This window comes from Thamnophis sirtalis, unplaced genomic scaffold (assembly GCF_051295495.1).
Source record: "Thamnophis sirtalis isolate CommonGarterSnake01/CBP01778 unplaced genomic scaffold, rThaSir2_p1.2 scaffold_8, whole genome shotgun sequence".
Lineage (NCBI taxonomy): Eukaryota > Metazoa > Chordata > Lepidosauria > Squamata > Natricidae > Thamnophis > Thamnophis sirtalis.
The window spans coordinates 30773735-30796787 of record NW_028261388.1 but is presented as its reverse complement, the minus strand read 5'-3'; the positions used below and the strand labels follow the sequence as shown (position 1 = coordinate 30796787).

The window sequence follows — 23053 nt, the reverse complement described above, 5'->3', positions numbered from 1 at the left end:
GGTGGGGGTGGGAGGCACTGTCTTACGGTGGTTCTCCTCTTACCTCTCGGACAGGTCGCAGTCGGTGTTAGTTGGAGAGCAGAGATCGACTCCTAGGCCCCTAACGTATGGGGTGCCGCAGGGTTCGGTCCTGTCCCCCTCCTCTTTAATATCTACATGAAACCGCTGGGTGAGATCATTCGACGGCACGGGATAAAATACCACCAGTATGCGGACGATACACAGCTGTATCTGTCCACCCCGTGCCAACTCAATGAAGCGATGGACGTGATGAGCCAGGGCCTGGAGGCTGTTAGGGACTGGATGGGGGTTAACAAGCTTGTTCTCAATCCAGATAAGACCGAGTGGCTGCTGTGCTTCCCTCCCACTAATTGGCCAAGTGCTCCATCTCTCAGGCTGGGGGGTCAAATTGTATGCCCCTCAGATAGGGTCCGCAACTTGGGAGTCCTCCTGGACCCACAGCTGACTTTTGAACACCATTTGTCAGCTGTGACCAGGGGGGCATTTGCCCAGGTTCGCCTGGTGCACCAGTTGCGTCCCTACCTGAACCAGGAGGCTCTCACAACAGTCACTCGTGCCCTTGTGACCTCTAGGCTGGAGTACTGCAACGTGCTCTACATGGGGCTGCCCTTGAAGAGTATTTGGTGACTTCAGCTTGTCCAGAATGCAGCCGCACGAGCGATCGTGGGTGCGCCTCGTTTCACCCACGTAACACCTATCCTCCGCGAGCTGCACTGGCTGCCTGTTGATCTCCGGATTCGCTTCAAGGTGCTAGTTGTCACCTTCAAAGCCCTACATGGTATTGGATCTGGGTACTTGAGAGACCGCCTGCTGCCAATTACCTCCACTAGACCAATAAGATCCCACAGACTAGGCCTCCTCCGAATTCCATCAGCCGCCCAGTGCCGACTGGCGACTACCCGGAGGAGAGCCTTCTCTGTGGCTGCTCCGACCCTGTGGAACGAACTCCCCATGGAGATTCGTACCCTCACCACCCTCCAGGCCTTCTGCACAGCCCTTAAAACCTGGCTGTTCCGACAGGCCTGGGGCTAAAGACTTGCAGCCCCACTCCGAATGGTATGATTGTTGTGTTTTTAGCTGTGTATGGTCTTTATGTTCTGTAACTTTGTTTGTTTTCCCCCCTCCCTTGAATTGTGAGCCGCCCTGAGTCCCCTCAGGGAAAAGGGCGGCATACAAATAAAGCAAATTCAAATTCAAAATTCAATCACAACACATGCCCCACTCCATTTTATGTTCATTATAACATCACTCTATTCATTAGATTTTATCCTACTTTTATTACTTTATAAGTAACTCAAAGAGGCAAACATATGCATTCTCCTGTTTTCTCCATGACAACAATCCTGTGAGGTCGATTGGGTTCAGAGCAATGGTGGGTTCCAGATCCCGTTGCAACCGTCCACCACATGAATGTACATGTGCACAGTGTGTGCATGCGTCCTTACCTCTTGCAATGCCTCTGCGACACCCTAGCTGCTTTGCGGAGCGTCGCGCAAGCACCATGTGCTCCCAGCGTGAGCGCGGAAGTGCCAAAGAGCTCAAATACAGGTAAGGAGCTCAGGCAGGAGGGTGGGCCCTCCGGAGCACCATACCGGAACAGTACCCAGTACTCCGGGCAGGCACTGGTATGCTCGTATCTGGGCGTACCGCCTGCAACCCACCACTGGTTCAGAGAGAATGATAGGCCCAAAGTCATCCAGTTAGCTTTCATGCCTAAGGTGGTACTGGAACTTAGTCTCCTGGTTTCTAGGCCAGCACCTTAACCATTATGCTAAACTGGCTCTAACTGCTACTTTCATGAAAGCAGCAGAAGCTTCCAGGTGTCCATGACTGAAAGGGCTAAAATATGTTAGGTGAATGGAAATGACAATAAATACAATGAAATTATTTGGAAAGAAACTAAAGGAATGCTGAAAGGAATACTAATATATATCTCTATTGAAATGGAGGCAATAATGTGAAAGTCTGGAATTTAAACTTATGCTACAACATTTAGTGCTCGAGAAAAAATGCTGAACATTGTGAGAATGCTCAAAAATCATAAATTCTGCAAAAACGAGAAATGTTAAAATATGGAAATTTGAAAAAATAACCAGGGATATTTTAATAACCAGGGTTTGTTGAAGAATTGTTTTGGTATATAATGGGTTTGGGTATGCTTATCCTTGATTCATTGGAATTGATTCATTTTTGGTGTATGTTAGATAATTCAAATGAATCATTTTAATTGATTATATTAGTCATTTTGATTCATTCTTCAGACCCAACATTATTTCATAGAGACTGTTGAAAGGCACCATTGATATCAGCATTTGTGCCTCTGATCTAACAGTTAATGTTGTTTGTCTTCATTAAAAGTTCCCTTTCAACTCCTGATGATTTACATAACTACATCCATACTTTTCCTAGCATCATTAAGTGGACCATTAAATGCTATTGCCTTCTTCAATTTCCCAATCCATTTTATTGGCATAGATGTTTCAGTTGATCATCTATGTACTAACCAGGACCAACCTGGTTTAACTTTCTAGATCAGCCTACTTGAACTAGAGGATCTTATCTGCTGAAATTTATTTTAGTATTGTCATAATAGGCCCTCAGGAGAAAGTACAACAATTTCTTTTTGAAATGAAATGTTTTCTATTTTGAGAAAAGGAAAACACAAGAAACATGGTACTTGCAAAAAAATAAGATTTTATTGTATTAGGATGTACATTCATGATTAAAGTGGCAGTACAATTATTCATTGTAAAGTCACTTCAGTTAAGTTATTTTGATTGATAAAGCTGTAGCTGAAAATTCTTTGAGAAGGATAGCTTTTTTACGCTACTACAGTTTTATTATGCTTTTGTTTTTCTTTCCTTTTAAAAAACAGAATTAGTAATAAGAAAACTTGAAACTTTGAAGTTGCTTGATTTGATAATCTTCTGCCCAAGCCTTAAAAAACATCACAACCAAACAGTTCTATTCGGAGTGCAATATATTGATTCCATGTTTTGGGGATGATACGAATGAACCTGGACAATATAGGAGGTTTGAAAAAGTGTTTGACATGTCCATTAGTGTTAACATTTCCTGTGAAAACCTAAATATAAAGCAAAAGAATAAATTAGCGTCATATGCAAACAAATGAACATTTCAAACATAAACCTTCAAAATTCCCACAGAATATCATCAGGAAAATTATTTTCTGTCTCAGATCACCTCAATAACGCATTATTTGTGGGCTTTTTTTAGATAAATAAACCTATCAATTGCCTTATGATTTCAACTATTGTTCCATTATTTGAAATACATCTTATTATTGACTGCCAATGAGCTATGTCAAACTCATGCAAATTGTGAAGCATCTATTGTCCTGACTGATGACACAGTCAAGTGCTTTTAATTGAGAAATCTCATATTGTTGGAATTCCAGGAAAAAAATCAGCCATAGGAAAAAAATAGGGGACATGACTTTGGTGATTACAATCTTTCCAGGCCCTCTAGGGAAGGGAAAGGCTTCATTAGATTTCTTGGTTAATGTACATTATCATCATTTTCTCCTTTGTTGGTAAAACAGTATGAGGTAAAATAAAAAACCTGTCATATTAAAATTTAGCCATGCCTGGAATGTAAGAGAAACCAAACTGATTCTGAGAATGTTCATAAAGCACAGGAAATTATACCAGCATTGGCTTGTCATTTTTATAGTAAGAATACTAGGACTATGACCCACAGGAGATCATTGATCTGTGATAGGACTCATGGTTGTTCAGGTTTTTAAGCAGTGATCTTTCCAGGGAACTAGTCTGCAAAATGATCTGCTAACCTGTCCCACTATTATCAACCACTGCTCCATCTGTACCCTTCGTTTCACCTGAATTAATAGAGACCTCTGATGCCCACCTAATTACAAATTTAACAATGTACTATGGCAAACTGTAGGAGCTGTAACTAAACCAAACGTCATAGTACAGAGTTACTAATTCCCAAAGGATAGATTAAAACCTATGAAGAGGGATATGAGGATTTTTAGGCCTTATATGTTCCCAACATAATACCATACATATGGTAATAAAATAATAAACTTGGAAGACACAATTTAGTTAATCAAATCCATCTGTAAGATAAGTAATTGGTACCTTTTCCATGGAAGTGCAAACATCCAAATAAGGCTTCCATGTTGAATCTTCATCAGTATAATGGATGGAAAATGTTTTCACATACATTTCTGTAGACATTGATGTGGCTCCTTGAGTTATTATGCTTGTTATTTTTGTAAGATGTTTCAGGTCAATTTGTAGCCATTGATCTTTGTTGTTTACCTAAAGGATTAATAAGGTTCATCTTATCATGTTCCTCTTAGCAATTGAACCCTAATTATCTACAACCTGCAACTAATTGAGTCACATGGAAGTGCACAGGAAATCTGAACTCATTAATATGTAAATTAAATGCTATTAAAAATCCAAGAGAATACATGAAGCCTACTTACCCTAAATTTAAACAACACAAACACAAATATGATCTCCAATCAAAAAAAACCTTAACTACTATAGAATTAATGGAATTTCTTCTCCCTCTGTTTTACTTTTCTTTCATATAAAAGTAAAACACATTTAGTGCTCAGAACACAAATTTCTTCAAAGATGCTTCTTGTATTAATTCTTGCAATATAACTTTTTTCTAATCCAAACAATTGTCACTGGAACTAATAGTCTCCTGGAGTTGTGGGTACTCCATCTCTGGGGGTTTTCAAGTAAAGATTGGACAACTATTTATCTGGGATAAAATAAGGACTTCTGCCCTGGGCAGAAGGTTGAATTAGAAGATCTCCAAGGTCCCTTCCAGCCTGATGATTCGATGATTTCATAAATACAATAAGCAATCATTTAAAGACTCCTATATTATACAAGAATACCAATAAGAGAGACACTATTAACTGATATACAACTCTGAAACTGCTGTCATATAATTTGTGAAGTGATCTTTACTAAGAAGAAATAAAAGTGTGGGAAGAAATATTAACTAGCTTGTTTCACAGGATCTTTTTTTTTTACCTCCCGAAATAAGCGCTTGGCCTTATTTTTGGGGAGGTCTTATTATTTTTGAGGTGCGGGAGACAGCAAGCGTAGCCACCTCATGGCTACTGCTGTGTTGCATTATTTTTGGGGAGGGCTTGTTTTAGCGCATGCTAAAAGGATTGGGCTTATTATCCGGGGAGGTCTTATTTTCAGAGAAAGAGGGTACTACGTAAGTAACAATTTAACATCATTCAAAATATACCAATCATATCACCTGTGTTCTCTATGCCACTGATAGATAGTATTTAATTTAATGGAAACCTAAAAAATTTTAAAATGCAACTACAAAAATTATCAGGTGACTTAGTTGGTTTTGTTTTTACCTTTGGTTGCCAAGCATTTGTTCGCCCTTTCAAATTGAGTCGTGCAAGGGATGGTTCCCATGAACTCCACCAAGTCTTCTTATAAGAAGAGGCTGTAATCGCTGAATTCTCGATAGCCCCACTTTCCATTCCCAAAGGCATAGAACACCCTGTTTTAAGTACATATCCTTGTTAGATTTTTCTAATGCTATCATATTCAAGAAAAGATACCAGCAGGCTTGGAATTATATTTCTACAGATGGTTTGGTAATTTAATCTCCCCCCCCCCCGCTAATATTCATCCCTTGTATAAAATCTCATTTCTCTTGCACTTCCAATCTTTTTGATAACATTAAACTCAACTTTCATCTGTTTCTCCTCATTTGATGATATGTGCCAAATGTCTGTTTATGCCTTACCTTCAACTTCACAACCCAGCAGTTCAATGCGGAACGTTGGTCTGTTGTAGAACTTGGTTGGATGCAGCCTGATATATCTGGCAATTATAGGAGGATCAATGTGGTTTTCTTTTACTTTGATACCATCTGAATTACCCTCAAAATGCTGAGGAAAAAAAAAGTCCACATTCTATAAATTATGTCTCACATTTTAAAATAAAAATATTTGAATCTGGAAAATTAAAGTGACTTTTGAGCCTGTTCACTCTTTAGCAATTATTGGTTTTCAGTGAGATTGCACATCAAAAGAAGCACTGAATTATTTCGGTGAGAACTGAGGATCAGAAAGTTTCTTTCATATTGCAAGTGTCCTGCTACTTTTATTTGCCTTATTTTCTTGGTGTTTTTAATAGGGTTATAGCCAGTGGTGGGTTCCGGCAGCTACTACTGCCGGTTCACTCAGGGACGCGCCCCATACACGCCCACTTGATGTACACTGCATGTGCATGCTCAGTACAACAAGCCAAAAACAAGATGGCGCTGCCTACGATGCTACTGGGAGAACCAGTTAAGGAGCATGGCAGGCCTGGGTCATTGATGGTTCCAGCAACCCAGGCTGCCAAGCTACTACCAGTTTGGCTGGTAGCTATTACTGGTTATAGCTTACCAGCTACTACTAGTTATAACTTACAATTGTTCTCTCTATTTTCCCTGTGAAACACAATGTATTCCAGTATCTATCTATCTATCTATCTATCTATCTATCTATCTATCTATCTATCTATCTATCTATCTATCTATCAAATAGCAATGATGCATCATCTGTAAACAAAGGTACACAGGAATTCTTATCACATTCAACATACCTCTAATGTCATCACAAGCATTCTTTATACATTTGTCAATAAATATACTGGTATTAAACTACTTTAAATCATACATGTTGTTCCCAGCTATAATTCTCCTTTTAATAATTTCTTTTTAAAAGAAGGACAAGAAGAAATTACCTGCCCATAATTTACATTCTTTCCTATACATTAATTAAATATTTTCCAGGTTTTACATCCCCTTTTCTCATTAAAAATTAACCTGGATTTAGAAACCTACTTCCTTAAAAAGAAAACAAAATGAAAAAGGACAAGATAGTAAATAGAACATTTTTATCAGTTTAAGAGATGTGTAAAGAATATATAATTTTCATACTATTCTCTTTCATATATTAATTTTTGAAAGGATAAAAACTCTTAACATTGCTTCTACATATTTTCAAACAGAAAAGAAGAATGAAGATTTCAGATAGAGGAAACATGCAAACCATTTGTGTTTTGGGATGTCTTCCTTTAAAAGTAATCCACTTTCGCCCATCTTTGCTGTAGGCAACATAATATTCCACAGTATACAAATGTTTCAGTAGTTGCATGGCTCCTTGAGTCTGAATGCCTGTGAGGACAACTTGTCTTTGTAGGTCTACCTATACAATAACAACAAAAAATATGAATCTGTATTATCCCAGTTTCATTTCTTCAGTTAAAATATATTCTGTACCATACTGGATGGAAATACAGGATTGGTTCAAGAACTCTGTCTCCGAAAAATGAACAGAAGTTTATCACCTCCTCTATCAATTTACAAACACAAAACATACTGAAGGTTAAAATCTAGTTTATCTTTGATGGTAGAAGAACATCCTCTCTAATGTAAGCCAAGGTAAATAGTATGTTCTACACTAATCTGTCTTGCAGTCTTCACCATCTGTTGTCTAAGACTACTATCATTCTCAACCTAAAATCAGAGCCAACCAAAATACTCTTGATTTGAAATATAGTGATGTGAAAACTGGATTCATGTATGACACTAAGCCATAGTGTGTCAAATTTTATATTCTTTTAATTGCTAGACTTTTGTAATCTCATAATTATATATAGAATGTGTGAATCTAGAAAACTATAGCTTAACACAATGTAGGAACCACATATAAAATTGATTGTATGTATGAAATAATATGCAGAACCTGAATATCTTTGTAGCAGTCAAGTTTCTTTTCACAAAGAAAATCAAAATAATAAATGATTCATTATTTATGAAAATTAAAATATAACACTCATATTATTTTACAGCTTTGATAAATATTTGCAGAGCTATCAAGGAAGTAGACTAAACCAATAGACTAAATAAGTAAATGACTAGCTGATTATGGTCAGGACTGTAGAGCAGTGGTGGGTTGCTAACCAGTTCACAACTGTTTTGCTCATGCTCGCGTGCGCACATGCGCAGAAGCGTCTTGGCGGGTGAGCGGACCCTCCCGCCACTGCGACTACCGGTTCAGCCAAACCAGGATGAACCGGGAGTAACCCACCTCTGCTGTAGAGATGAATGTAATGAAATTAAGTGCATATCAAGATTTTGCTTTCTAACTCTCCCAAGTGGGAACTCAATTTTCAAATATTCCTTATCCTGTGCATTTAATTCACAATCTCCCATAGTTTAAGGTGACAAAAACAACATTTTAATATTAAAATCAGAGGTAGGTTATTCCCAGTTTGGCCTGGGTCGGGCTCTGCCCACCCGCCCATACGCTTCTGCGCATGCGCAGAAGTGTTGTGCGGGGAGCGCACGGAAGTGGGTCCAAACCAGTAGTAAAAAAAATTGGCAACCCACCACTGATTAAAATGTTAATATTATTAATGCCTCAAAAATAGCACTGCATTCCAAGATGATTTCCACAACCAAATCACATTGTGGTGTTGCAATTAATTGTTGTACCTGGATCCATGGATGTTCATTTTCCTTCTTTATGATGCTCCAAGCATTATATTTTCCACCATTATTCAGTCTTGCTAGCTTAGGCTCCCAATATCCTGTACAGAAACATGGAAAAGTAATTTTTGCAGAACAACGTCAAAAAGATACGGCTGCTTTCCATGATGATTTTCATTTTTTACTTTAAAAATTGTAAAAAAAAATATTATTTTCATAGCAGGAAATATTTTTTTTAGTTTTTAATTTATATTTATTTGTATCCCACTTTAATTATTTTACAAATAACTTGAGGCAAGCAACATACCTAACAATCCTTCCTTCTCCTATTTTCTCCACAGCAATAACCCTGTGAGGTGGGTTGGGCTAAGAGAAGATGAATGGCCCAAGGTCAAAAATACAGATAAAAATTATCAATTATCAATTGTCTGTTATAAAAGAATTGGAACCAAGAAGCAGAAACAAAAAAAATCTGAAATGTTCCAAAAATGCTTTGAATACTGTATGCTAGGTATTGGGAGCCCAATATATACTGATAATTAATGATCTTTTCTCGCCTCTTGTTATTATGAGACAATTATTTCTAGCACCATATAAATAAAACATGTCCCATGTGTAATTTAATCTATAGAACTGGGTGTTCATTAGAGCCACACAATTCGGTAGATGAACCTCTGGATATAGGATTTACAAATAACAAGATTTTTGGCATAACAGCTTTAAAATTCAACCTACCAACATGATCTGAAGCAGTGATCTGTGAGTCTTGTATTATCCCACTTTCCAGCCCCATTGGTAATTTACAATCTGCAGAGGGAGAACAGACAGCATGGTGGTATTACATTACATTTTCCTAAATTCTGGCATTAAGTAGACTACTACTTATTAAACCCAACAGGAGAGTACCTATCTTAAGTATGTGCAGCTAGGAAGAGGCAAAGACACAAGCAGATTATATAGTATTGATATTATAATGGGACATGACCCTTCCCCCAAATCCTGGAAATATTTCCAATGCCTGCTAACTAGGGAATGTGCTAGTGATGTCATCTACATGTTATCCATTTAAAAAAACCTGGGATCTCAGAACTGGTCCCCACCCCTTTTTTTCTGTAACACAAACTTTAGTGAAGCTGATGTGCCTTGTAAAATTAGTATGGTTAAGCTCTGTTACCTTTGTCAATGACAGTAAAAAGAGCCTTCATTCCTCTTTCCTGATATTCTCCAACTTCTGTTTTTAAAAGCCAGGTGCCAATTTTGGATGGTTTCATTTTGATGGTGGTGAATGTACCTTGAAAGCAGAGTGGAAAAATGTTAATTTTAAAAATAGGTTTAAATTCCAAGAATTTGAATCATATAGTAATATTGTGAATAGGATAGCATGTTAAACCAACCAGAAATCAGATAGCAAATGCAGATTTATAATTATACTTAAACATAATGGAACAAATTATTAGTTGATACAAGAAGACAGTCACTTAATTTGGGGAACATCCATCCAGGAAGAGATGCCCTATATATTTTTTGTTGTTAGTTGCAAAGTTGTATCTAACCCATCATGATCCCATAGACAACATTCCTCCAGGCCTTCCTGTTCTCTACCATCCTCTGGAGTCCATTTAAGCTCACACTGACTGCTTCAGTGACTCCATCCAGCCATCTCATTCTCATCTCATTTTTCTTTTGCCCTCAATCTTTCGTAGCATTAGGCTCTTCTCCAGTGAGTCCTTCCTTCTGATTAGGTGGCCAAAGTATTTGAGTTTCATCTTCAGGATCTGGCCTTCTAAAAAGCAGTCAGGGTGATCTTCTCTAGGACTGACCAGCTTGATTGTCTTGCAGTCCAATGGACTCACAGGAGTCTTCTCTAGCAGCATAGTTCAAAGGCCTCAATTCTTTGGTGCTCAGTCTTCCTTATGGGCCAACTTTCACAGTCATACATTGCAACTGGGATTGCCCTTTATATTGCAGTAAGAGGTTTTCAGCACTTGTCCCTTAAATATTTTCAGTCTCCCAATATTGGACAGGAGATCTTGTAAGAATGAGAACTGGAACTCTATACCGTCCTAAATTCTAATTTATTAGTTTCTCTATTTACAATGGTTTATTTTACAGCAAAAACAAACAGAACAAGCCTGTCTCCCTCCTATTCACATGAATATGTTGTCCCATATGCAGCCATCAAACCTGATCAGAACTCAAGTATTCTATGAATACTATGAATGCTTTTATGATCATTATTTCACATATATGTGAGACGTTTGTATTTCTAGCCATAATTCTCTGATTATCCAGATGGAGAATTGAGTGTCTTAGCACATCTGTGAAGCTACTGGCAGCAGTTCATTGGAAATTTACAACGAACACATTTCATTGCAACAATTTTAATAATACATACATAGAGATATGGCCACTATGTACATCATAAAGAAAATGTATCTTACAAAAGATAAGGTGCTATTATTTTGCACATTTCTGTATTTCAGAAGTTCAAATATTTAAATTTACTTTTTAAGTTTACTTTATTGTCATTGCACCTCATACAACGAAATTTCTATTAATTTCAGTGCTATAATAATTCCTATGTACTACAGCTGTTTAATGCTACTTCAAGAGACTACCTTAAATGAAGAGTAGCAGTGTGATGTAACTAATGCTATTATATTCAAATAATATCCTATTTCACTGAAGATTGTTTACAACTTGAAATGTATTGTGAATTACACACTTGTTACATTTATTTCCCATATTTATTTTGTTCATCTCAAGAAATTATACATAATACTCATAATACTTTGTTTGGCTAATATATGTTAATGAATGCTTTATATCTATATTCAGTGCAATGAGTTAGAAATGTTTCAAGTCCTTTCAGCAAGAAATAGATGTGTAGATCTGAATATATTTACCAGGAAGAAGAGGAAGGACCCCAAGTTGATTATCTTCCCTTCCCTCTTCAGTGAATGTCTGACCATGAAAATGAACAACATTGATGTCTTTGGGCCCACCCATGTTCAGCAAATGCCAGTGGACATTCTCATCTTTGTACATCTTCAAGCCTTGCAGCTGATAAGGGATCCCATTAATTGCTAAAAATAAAAATATGACCAGATTAAACAAAAAGCATTGCAGTTCAATTTAATATAGCAGATATCAGATTAAAAATCCAATAGCATTGTGAGGATTTGGGGAAAGCTTATTTTTTTCTCCTAGTTCTCATTAGGTTTTCAACTGCTTTTAAGTATAGTAGTGCAAGAAGAAATAGAAAACATATTTATTTTTTAACTGCTTCATTCACAAATGTCCAGCATGGATTGGTCTTAATAAAATACAACAAAAGTCATTAAAATAAGACAGATTAAATAATTCTTGGTACTGCAATATCATAAAGATGAATTACAAGTTCACCTTGCATTTTTGTAGTTGCTTGGAGCTATTTTCTAAGCTTTTAAGGATTATGATACAGCCAAATTTGGAAATTCCAGTGGCAATATAGTAGATTTATAGTTTAAATATATATTTTATCAAAGCAAATTATACAAAGCTTCTTGAAAAGCTTCTTGAGAATCATGATTTATCTTGCTTGAGCAGGAGGTTAGATTGGAAGACCTCAAATGTCCTTCCAACTCTGTTATTTTAGAATTATGATGCAGCCATAGAAAGGGAGATAAAATAACCAAGCAAAATAATTTAGATTTTAATAGCCCCATAGCTGTTTGTGTTACAGTCAATAAGATACTGGATTAAAAAGAGGAAGACCCATATTCCAGTACACCCACTCACTCCGCTATGCAAGCTTTGAGCCAGTCATTCTGACAGCCCAGGATACCTTAATAGATTGTTATCAGAGAAAAATAAATCTTATAGTGTGCTTTGATATAACTACCTATCAAATAAAAATGCTATACTTATATAGTTGTGTTCATAAAAATGTTTCACTGAAAATCTCAGTCACAGAACTATTAACACAATATTTGGGAACTTTATCATTATTAGTTGGATTCCACCTGTTATATACTCTGGTTTCTCTTCAGATCGTATAAATCTTTCATATATGAATTAATGGAGCATAGTGACTCATGTGGTTAGGACACTGTGTAGGAAGTTAGCAAGCCTGCATTTGAGACCAAGTGTTGTTGTGGGGTAAAGTTGAGCTCCTGTCTTTCACTCTAGCTCCTGCTGGAAATATGAAGGGACCCCCCCCCCCAAGTGGGCATCCCCAAAGGTGATGTCACCAGATAATCCTTTCAACCCAGAAGCGCTTCGGTGCTTCTGATACAAGGGTTATGCTATAGGAGTTCAAGGCACCATTCATAGCAATTCCTCCTTCTGTTCCCATCCTCCATATTAGAGGTGGTATTCCGCTGGTTCTCGCCGGTTCAGGCGAACCGGTACCAGCAGTTGCAGGAGGCTCTGCCCACCCACCCTGACATAATGTGTGAATACTGCGCATGTGCAGAAGACAATGTGCATGCGCAGATGAGGCGCTCACATTTGCGAAGTGAATCCCACTCCGCTGCATATCTACCCTGTAGGATTGAGCCAAAGTCTTCTTTATAAAGATGAAGATATATTTTTTGTGTTTCTCATCAAATAGCATGAAGTTGTATTTAAAGAGAGAAAAAGGATAATGATAGAATCTAGGAAGTGGGAAAGAATCTTATCTATATACTGTAAGGTAGTTTAAAAAGATATGTATTTAAATTTGTTTTATTTAGATACAAAGACTATAAGAGAAAGTAAGATCTAATAGATTTGATATTAATACAAGCAATCAGTTAACAATTGAGCTGATTGTTTTTAACAATGGATAAATACAGATCTATGCTATTATTAGGAAAATAGAAAAAAATGTAAATGTAATTCTTATTTTCTTAAGAGCTGTGGTGACGCAGTGGTTAGAATGCAGTACTGCAGGCTCACTTTGCATTCCATTGACAGAGTTTGATCCTGACTGGTTCAAGGTTGACTCAGCCTTCCATCCTTCTGGGATCAGTAAATGAGGGCATATTGTTGGGGGCAATATGCTGACTCTGCAAACTGCTTAGAGAGTGCTGTAAAGCACTATGAAGCAGTATATAAGTCTAAGTGCTATTGCTATATATATAAAGATAACATTGAGTATTATGTTGCCATTAGCATGAAAATGATTTATTGTACGTGGAAATCTTATACAAGAGAAATGAAAATATTTCTACCAGGAAATGTGTGGCGAGATTGGACTCCTAGAAGTCTCTCTGTACGGGTCCTTTTGTCAGATTTTTCAAAGTACCAGCTTCTCTCCTCATCAAAGACCATAAAAAGCAGGACAAATTCCCTTATGTCTATTGGCCTGTTGTACTCATCAATAATGCCTTTGTGGCAGATCAAAATAGGTCCAATCAAGCCAGAGTGAATATCTTTTTCCTGCAAAATATATTTTAATGTGATTTAATTTTTCATGTTAAAAAAGAAACACAAAAATGAACACTAGTAATATATAGTAATATACTAAAATGAACATTTAGTAATAGCATATATAATCAACCAAACCCAGTATGAAAAATAATTATTTGGCAATACAAACCAACATGCATATATTTAATCTTAAAGAGAAATAAACATGGATATTCAATCAATATTTCTATACAAAATATAGATAGTAAAAGACATCATCTCTTTGGAAAATATAGCTATTAAATTGTGATGAAATTCAATTCTATTTCTCCTTCATTGGCTTAAAAAAAAGATCAAAATTTAGGGAAAAGAATACAAAACCACAATTCATGACCCTACAAACAATACTAAAAAAAAATGGTGATCTAAATAGAAATCATTGTTTTTCATGAAAGGAATTGCAAATGTAAAATAAAACTAAAGAGCAAAATGCACATGCTAGAAGTTAGATAAGTATATATTCTTCTTTAAGGTTAAATAAAATGTATTCTCTGATTATTCCGTTTTCTTTTTAAAAATATTCTACGACATTTATCTTACCGGATTTACACCAGAGTAATAGGCCCATGTTTTACATTTTTCCGTGTCGTCTGTTGGTCCTGCCCGTTTGGTGACCTGCCAAACATATGTGTATGTGCCGTTTGGCATAATTGCATCATCCTTTTTGAAAAATTCAGGAGAACGGTCGTCATAGCTTCTGCCTTCAGAAGATTTCTCATAAAGAAGGCCATGAGCATGAAGTGAGTATGGTCTAGAGGCCAAATTTTTGAACTGAACCTAAAGAGTTGAACAGTCAATGATTAATACAGAGGCTTAAAAAAAAAAGATGCAAAGAAAAGTTTCAACCGTTTGCAGTTTTATAGCCTGAATCTCTGTCAGAGATTGTAGTAGAGTGTTTCAAAGTACCATGTCATGCCTTGAAACAATTGTTCTAAATGTCGTATGACTAACATAAATTACAATAAGTCTAATTTATTATTTTCTATTTTGCTAGATAGATACATCCTGATTGTATAAAATATGCTGGTACAACTTTGCAGTCCCCTTAGAGTTAAAGGCCTGTTCTGGCAGTTCTTCTTTTTTATATCTAAAATGTCCATTGCAGTCTAGCAAGTGCTTCCCTCCTCCTTCCTCAGGGCTTCCCAAATTGATGATATCATGGGACTGAGTATGAGCACAGGTTCATTCAAACTTCAAAACAGAAAAAGCCATCTCGGAGGAAAGCTGAGAATTCCTGTAACAGAATGGTTCTACGAAAAAGAGAAAAGAAGCTAAGATCCCCAGCTTCTTACATTTCAAGATGTGTTTCCAGTAGGTTAGTTGGCCCTATTTCTGCTGGTGCTCATCTCAAATAATGTGAAAAGCACTAATCTGATTCCAGTGGTAAATTTTATTACATCCTTTGTATAAATAATTTAATTATTTAACATACAGTTGTAAGACACAAAAATTTGAAATAGGCTTTTTAAAATCTGAAATTGATTCTGTTTATTACAGTTCAAATATTTTTCATGTTTAATGTTGTTAAAAATTCAAAGTATTCTTTTATTAAAATATTTTGAACATAGACTTACTTGGATTACATCATCCACCTCAGCCCTAATGATAGGACCCAGTATACCAAGATGTTTTTCATATTCCCCTCCAGGACTAGGTGTCTGGAAAGTATCATCAAGATAACTTCGGAAAATAGCTTTTTTGAATGTGGTCCTCAAAGGGCGACTTCTCACTGTACTAAGGATATGAAAGATTTGGGGAAGGAAAAAATGGAATTAAAAAAAATGTATATGGTATATATCAAGTACTTGGCATTTTTGTCCATCTATCAATACTTCCCTAGGGTCTGGGTTGACATATATTATTATAATATATAATTATATTATTATTATAATCACAGTTGGTTGCAGTCAGCCAGATATTTAGACTGAATTTTGCATTTTTGTTCATTTCTTATTAATATTATGGTTCATCACGCTATCTGTCAGTTGTTTAGACTAGATTTGGCATTTTGATTTTTGGTTACCTATTATTAATATTATTATTGTTTTGCCTTAATGTATTATCTGAACCCAGCCATTATAATTTATAAATCACAGATTATGAATTATCATGTGTTGTATGAACCCAGCCAATTGCAAACCATTATAATCAGTTCCATTGTCACCAGTGACAGGCTCAGATGGTTCCATTGTTGAAATGACTACTCCTATCTTCTCTTTGCCTGTGGTTTGTATGTTTATTTTTATAATATTTATCTTTTAATGTGGATTTTTATTTTTTTTATATATTATTTTTCTGTTGTTTAATATGACACTCAGCGTCACTACGTGTAAGATGAGCAGCTGTACAAAGTTTAGTTCCTTGACCAGCAAAGTGGGCTTCTCTTTGATAAACATAAACATGAATCCCAGCTAGAGACAATATCTTGTTCCTCTTAATTGTGAATTAATTAGTTTTTTCTTTTTTTAATGCTATAAGTTAATAAACATTTATTAAGCTTACACAAAAATGTTTACCGTAATATCTAACTCCTCTATTTCCAGAACATGAACTAAAAACAGATTTACACAATTGACTGATGAGTGCAATCGTACTGTGCTTACATGAAAATGTTGTCCCACTGTGTTCAATAGATGCATTCCTTTGTAACTGTGCATTGTGTGCAACCATATCTTCATACCTAGTACTATCTGAAAATATATTAGACTGTTAGAGCCCAAGGTGCTTTTGGAGGTAATATAAATCAATGTTCTGCCCATTTACAAGGATCCTGTCAGTATGACATCATGTCAAAAAGTTGTCCAGCCTAATTTAACTCTTAATAGAACTCTTGAAGTTATTTAACCAACTTAAATAACTCCAAAGAAAAATAAAAATCTTATCTCTTGAAACAATCTATTCATTATTAAACAAGTAATTGAAAAGTCCCCTAATTTTTATTTGAAATTTGCTTCAATATTAGTCCTACCTGGTTCTCAGTCCATACAATCATTTTTCTGGCAAAAGAACAGGAGCTGATAGGTCAGTAAGCCATAACTTTCCTACAATCAGTGCATCGTTTTCCTTCAGGAACAAGGAAATGAAAGCAAGTTCTGGGTAGTGGCATTAAATGTAATGTAATTTTCCACGCTCATGGAGAAAATCTTATTTTTTTCCTTCCAGAAAGCTCCAGACCATGATATTACCTCACTGATAGGAAGTTTCATAGTCTCTTATCAGAACTGCACACCTATTTGGAAGTCATCTGATTGACTTTCATGACCACATATATTTTTCTCTTCCAAAAGTGCAGGAATCACCGATATAAGAAACCATCTATTTCTTTTTCACTTTCCCTATTACAGTCTTCTTCCAAGAACTTTGTGTAATGTTTTAAAGGATAATTTAAGCCTGGTCATTTGTTAATTCCATTCAATTTCTGACTTTGCCATATACAGCCACTGCCATGCTGCTGTTATAATCTTCCCCTCGCCCCTCCTTGATGTAGCTTATATTTGTACTTGGATAGGAGCACAAAACCATGGGAGAAATGCTTTTGGCTGCCTCTTTGCAATTTCTTCTTTTCTTTAACAGGTCTAAGAAGACGTTATGAAAATTACCTATTTTCTTAATGTTTTCTTTACTTTAAACATATTTATCTTTTTCAATTCTTTTCCTGCTTTCCACTTCAGATTCTTCTGTTTTCCAAAAAATGTTTTTGGCTGGGATCATACAATAGTTTATAATTATAATGCCTGGGTTCATAAAACACTGTTGTGATTCTTACATATCGTGGTTTGGGAATTTTCCAGAATTAGTTCTAGTATGTTCCCATACAATTTGTGTTTGACTGCTGAACAAATAATTTCTAACTCAACTACGATGTATTCAAAATTCCCCAAAAGCAATACCAAAACACATGTACTTAAAAAAGGTATATTTTCATAGCACACTGTCCAAAAACTTCAGTTAAAACATACACAATACCGTAATAACAATTTTAAAGCAAATAGTTAGGTAACACTATTTTGAGTTTATAGAAAATAGAATTTTCAATCTACAATAAACTGCAATTACATTTTCTTTTATAATTTAAAATGAGGTTGTGCTAGATTTAAATGACATCATAAACCTAAGATTTTGGAAACGCTTTGGCATGAATGTGATAGAAAAGGAACTTGGAAATCATCCATCCAGGTTTGATTCCATAGTTATAAATTTGTTATATTTCTGTGATAACATCTGAACAGTCCAGTTCTTCATGTCTAGCATTTCATCATAACAAATTACACTCGTTCATGGCTAATAGATTCTTTAACATCTTAGTATGTTACTGTTAAACAAGCAATATGAAATTGAGCAATAATTAAAAAATAAATAATTCAGTCAAACCTTTTTCTGAATGGTGAGTAGTCCCACACAACTTCTTCTGCTGCAATGTAGTACCTCCTTATATTTCCTCTGTTAATAGTACGTAGGTAGCGTCCAGCTATGTCATCAGGATTACGTGCAATATTACTGTCAAGTCGAGAATCTGTGGTATATGGATTATCATAATACATTAACTCATATTCAAATGAACCACTGCTACTTTCATCACTGTCTGTATTATCTATCTCATATTCCTGATAGCCACCATCTTCCACTGGAAGACCTATTGTAATAATTGGCTTGTCCTGTTTTTGTGTCAATTTGGTCTCATTTAACAACTTTGTGTGGTTGGGTTTATTGGAAAGTTGGGAATTGTTGAAATTAGCAGGTAGCTCTAGAGGCTTGAACGTCCTTGGAGTTAAAACATTTGGCTTTTTTTTCTTTCGTTGGACTTTGAGAAAATGTTGAGGTATATTGATAGTGCAGTTCTCATCTTTCTGGGTATCATTTTTGTTATTAATTCCTGGTTGGCCCAACTCAAGTTGACCGTTAAAGTTATCTGTTTTCTCTTTTCTTTTGCCAGGGAACAAGGCATTTTCTTGATACGAGGCATTTCTGCTGCTGTTCTGGAATTTATTATCAACATCATTAGTGATATCTGCTAATATATCATAATTTTCTTTCTTGTCGACAACATTCCATTGCATGTCTGTGTTCTTAGGGAAGCATTTCTGTCTCTGGGGAGATGAACTTTTCCAAGTCTTTGTAGACTTTGGAATTGTTGTAGAAACAAAATTATCTGATGTGGCATCTGAAGTCAAATTTTCAGATTGTGGCATTATAGAAGGTATGGAAACAAGTTTTGGCTCAGATCCATTGTTTTCCACTGTTTCTTTATCAGCTGAAGTTATATTCATTATAATTTTGGTAAACTCAACATTTGCTGCTTCTGTTGCTTCTTCTTTATAATCATAATCATATTCATATGAAAAGTGATTGGCTTTTGAGTCATCTAAGGTAGAGTCATTTTCTGTACTAGAAAGAAATTTCATGTCCTCACTTGTGATGTTAAAAGCAGAAATATTTCTCTTTTGTTGTACATACAAGAGTAGAGCATACATCTCTTTAAGAGCATGCAAAGTTGCCTCTGTCAGAACTTGTGTTTCTCTCTTTTTATCCCAAATATGTTTTTCAAATGTATTTTCTTCTTGCTCCTTCATGGAAGACATTATTTCAAGGGACATTAAATCTTCTAGATCTTTGCTCTGTAGTCCTCTATTGGTTTTTAAATATTCAGCAGCAAGCATTTGCTTGCAGCTATCTAAAATCTGAGTAATATTATCTTCGTTTTGGCTTTTCTTAGATAGCAAGATGCCAAACACTGCAGTGATATTTGAAGTTAAAATTTCTCCTGCAAAAGATGTACAATTAGCATAGATTGTCTCAAATGCAGTTACGTAAGAATTATTTTGAGTTCCTAATTCTCCATTAGCATGCATAGCATCACTGCTGTTATTCAACACTAGGTGAAAGTTTAAAGATTCATCGCCAGAAGCATAGGCATCTTCTTGTATAGCTAGAGCTGTGAGATTCAATTCTTCTTCTTCAGCAACTGACCCATTAAATGATCGAAGCCCAAGCATTGAAGCTATCATAAGTTGTTCTTCATCGTCCTCTGTCTGTTCATTGCTTGACTTTTTTGTATTATCCTCATCAACTGAGAATCCAAATTCTTTTGCTAGTTTATCTGATTCTTGGGCTGATACTACATTTCTGAGGTCCTTTTCTTTCTTTTCTTTCTTTTCTGTTACTTCTGGAGAGCCAAATCTGACAATGTTGGCAACAATATCATCATTATCTTCTTCCTCTTGTTCATCTCTATCATCTTCATTGTCATAATTGGCATCCAAAAATCTCAGTCTCATGCCATTGCTCATCTCACGGGAACCCCATGATGACAGAAGCCAGGTTCCTACAAATGAAAAATAATTCATATTAGACAGACCCACTTGTGTGTCATAGTTTGCTTATACCTGATTATTGGTGTTAGTTCTGCAATCCATTATCAATGTTAGTAGAGAATGCCACCAGATACCTGGGTTATATTATCATATGTGGTGGACATGTGTAGAAGCAAAAAAATATTGGACAAAAATACAAATGTAGTTGGAAAAGATGATAAAACAGCACATTGATTTAAAACCAGAAATATTTTTGTCGGGGATTTTGCCCGAAACTTACAGTAAAGGAAATGCATATTTAATTATACATGTATTAACTGCAACTAGAATTGTATTTGCACAAAATTGTAAAAGTGATGAGACCCCTACTGATGAGAATGTAAGGAAAATATTAGAATGTGCAGAAATGAACAGATTAGTGCTTGCTATAAAGGAGAAGAAACAAACTGAATATTATATGACATGGTTGGAGAATAAAAACAGAAGTGAGAAATAAATGGAGAATAAAGACTATATGTTAAGATAGAAATATAAACAATATGATGATTCTTACTAATATGATTGTTAAGATTATTATAATTATTATGTTTTCATTCATATATATGATAAGGGAGAAATGAATAGAGCTATAATGCTGATTATTATTATTGTACGATTAGAGAATTATTATCAATGTAACAAATACTGTAAATTTTGACTGTAACTGCACAGAAACATTTGTACCCAGACAACACACTGTTTAATGGAAGATAAAATGTTTAAATAAAAAAAATAAAAAAAACCCTAAAAAAAATGTTAGTATAGACTAAACTAGTATGGTAAAGCCAAATTGACTAGGAATTGTGACAGAAATCCAGAATAACTAGAGGATACTAGGATAGGAAGGTCTTTCTAATATGCCATGGAAATATAACAGATACAAAAAATAGAGCTATAAACTCAACAATTAAAAACATGTGATACCCGTTACTGCCTTAAAAATAGTAATGTGCAAGATTGGGCTTCAGAACGGCATCTAGCCCTGATTTTTCTTTTCCTTTTAAGCTTTAGTACTGTTTTATTTTGAGGAAAGATGTAAACTCCATAGTTAGACATTATATCCATATGGAACTACATTATTAGGCAGAATAACCTGCTTCTCCTTTTCTTCAAAGCTCAAAGTTGGATGTTTTCAGAACTCTGCATCTCTTGGCTATAAAGGACCTACTAAAAACACACTTAAAACTAAAACTGAACATGAAGCGATTGTTGATTCCAGGAGCTAGGCTTTGGAACTTTGGTATCATATGTGATCTAGACAGATTCAGAATCTGAATCTTAAAGTTGATATTCACAACTTACTCCTGAATAAACAATGATGTTGTAAAACCAGAGTACACATATGGTAGTAAGTTGTATCATTCAGTTGATAAACCAGGCATGTCATTCATGGACACTGATTTGGCATCATTAATACATGAACTGATAGGAGTGGATTATGAAATAAATTATTTGGAGCGGGGTCTGAAACTCCACGGGCCTGGAATTCAGCAAGACAGGAGATGAATGACACAAAGCACCACAATGAAACACTTGCACTGGCTACTGACTGTTTTTCAAGTTTAATTCAAACTGCTACAGTAGCATATACAAGGCTCAGGTCCAAATTACCATACTGTCTACTGCATCTCAATTGATCATCTTGTGTGCCACAAATATATTTAATATAAATACGGTAACTAATTCTATAATAAATCAGATATTCTGAGGTCGCTCCCTTGCCTCCTTTCCTCTTGTTAGAGTTTAGGAGAAGGCATGAAACATACCAAAAACTCAGGTCCTTCAGCACTTTGGAAATATTATGCTCATGGTTATTAAATTGCTTTTTCTACTAATTATTAGACTAAATGTTATTGTCAATAGATATTTGCAAGTTCTCATAAAATGGAACTGAGAATAATTTAAACTGTATAAATGCATAGACAAAGTTTTTAAAAAGAATGCAAAAGCAGAGCTCCTTTTGTAATTCTTGAAAATAAAATCGGAGGGAATTGAGTGAATATAATAACAAATGAATAACCAGTCATTTACATAAATTGGATTTTTGCACTATCATAAGAAAGACTGCTGATATCAATCTAGATTTCACCTATAATTTAATGGTGCTTATTTATTTTAATCCATGCTAGTTTTATTTTCATTCTCTTCAGTGTTTTTATGTTATTTGGTGGAATTTGTGCTTTTCTATACAATGAATTTTATAAAGTTTTTAATAATGTATTAAAAAGCTATTCCGAGAGCTCAATTATAGAACTATCTATACAGTCTGAAAATAATTAAACAAAGAGATATTGTTATTTACCTAGATTGTCCATGGTTACAGTAGCTGATTCACCACTCATGGGGAAAAGATTTAAAATGTCTTGATGTTTTCCCTTGAATAAGAAGGTGTGACCAGAAAGATGTACTGGAATAATCTCATCCATTGTACCAACGCTGGTGAGGTGCCATTCAACAATTTCAGACTGACGAAACCCCAAAACATCGGTTCTGTCCGACGCATAGCCATTGAGTGCTAAAATAAAATTTAAAATGCATTTAGGAGTGCAATCTTAAGAACAGCTATTTAAAAAAATGAATGTCAATAGTTAAATAGAAGCTGTTCCAAGTTAAATGTCTTTAGAATTAGAGACATAAAATTAATATTGTAAAAATACCATATTTTCCATATTTATTTTTATTTTCATTGTTCATTTAATCTTAATGGTGTTAACCCAAAACAGAAT

General features: G+C 35.3%; 1 protein-coding gene across 2 annotated transcripts in view; it reads right to left on the bottom strand.

Moving 5' to 3' along the window:
* Nucleotides 1-2695: 2695 nt before the first annotated feature.
* Nucleotides 2696-23053, bottom strand: part of F5 (coagulation factor V) — a 49214-nt gene continuing 28856 nt past the window's right edge. For both annotated transcript variants that reach the window (XM_087721359.1, XM_087721360.1), the window contains 14 exons: nucleotides 22630-22842; nucleotides 18349-20299; nucleotides 15552-15711; nucleotides 14518-14754; nucleotides 13740-13947; nucleotides 11451-11630; nucleotides 9719-9835; nucleotides 9280-9351; nucleotides 8551-8645; nucleotides 7103-7258; nucleotides 5809-5953; nucleotides 5411-5559; nucleotides 4146-4328; nucleotides 2696-3106 (listed from right to left, as the gene is read on the bottom strand). In XM_087721359.1, the coding sequence (XP_087577485.1) occupies nucleotides 2960-3106; nucleotides 4146-4328; nucleotides 5411-5559; nucleotides 5809-5953; nucleotides 7103-7258; nucleotides 8551-8645; nucleotides 9280-9351; nucleotides 9719-9835; nucleotides 11451-11630; nucleotides 13740-13947; nucleotides 14518-14754; nucleotides 15552-15711; nucleotides 18349-20299; nucleotides 22630-22842 (4013 nt within the window). In that variant the 3' untranslated portion in view covers nucleotides 2696-2959. The remainder of the gene's footprint in view (nucleotides 3107-4145; nucleotides 4329-5410; nucleotides 5560-5808; nucleotides 5954-7102; nucleotides 7259-8550; nucleotides 8646-9279; nucleotides 9352-9718; nucleotides 9836-11450; nucleotides 11631-13739; nucleotides 13948-14517; nucleotides 14755-15551; nucleotides 15712-18348; nucleotides 20300-22629; nucleotides 22843-23053) is intronic.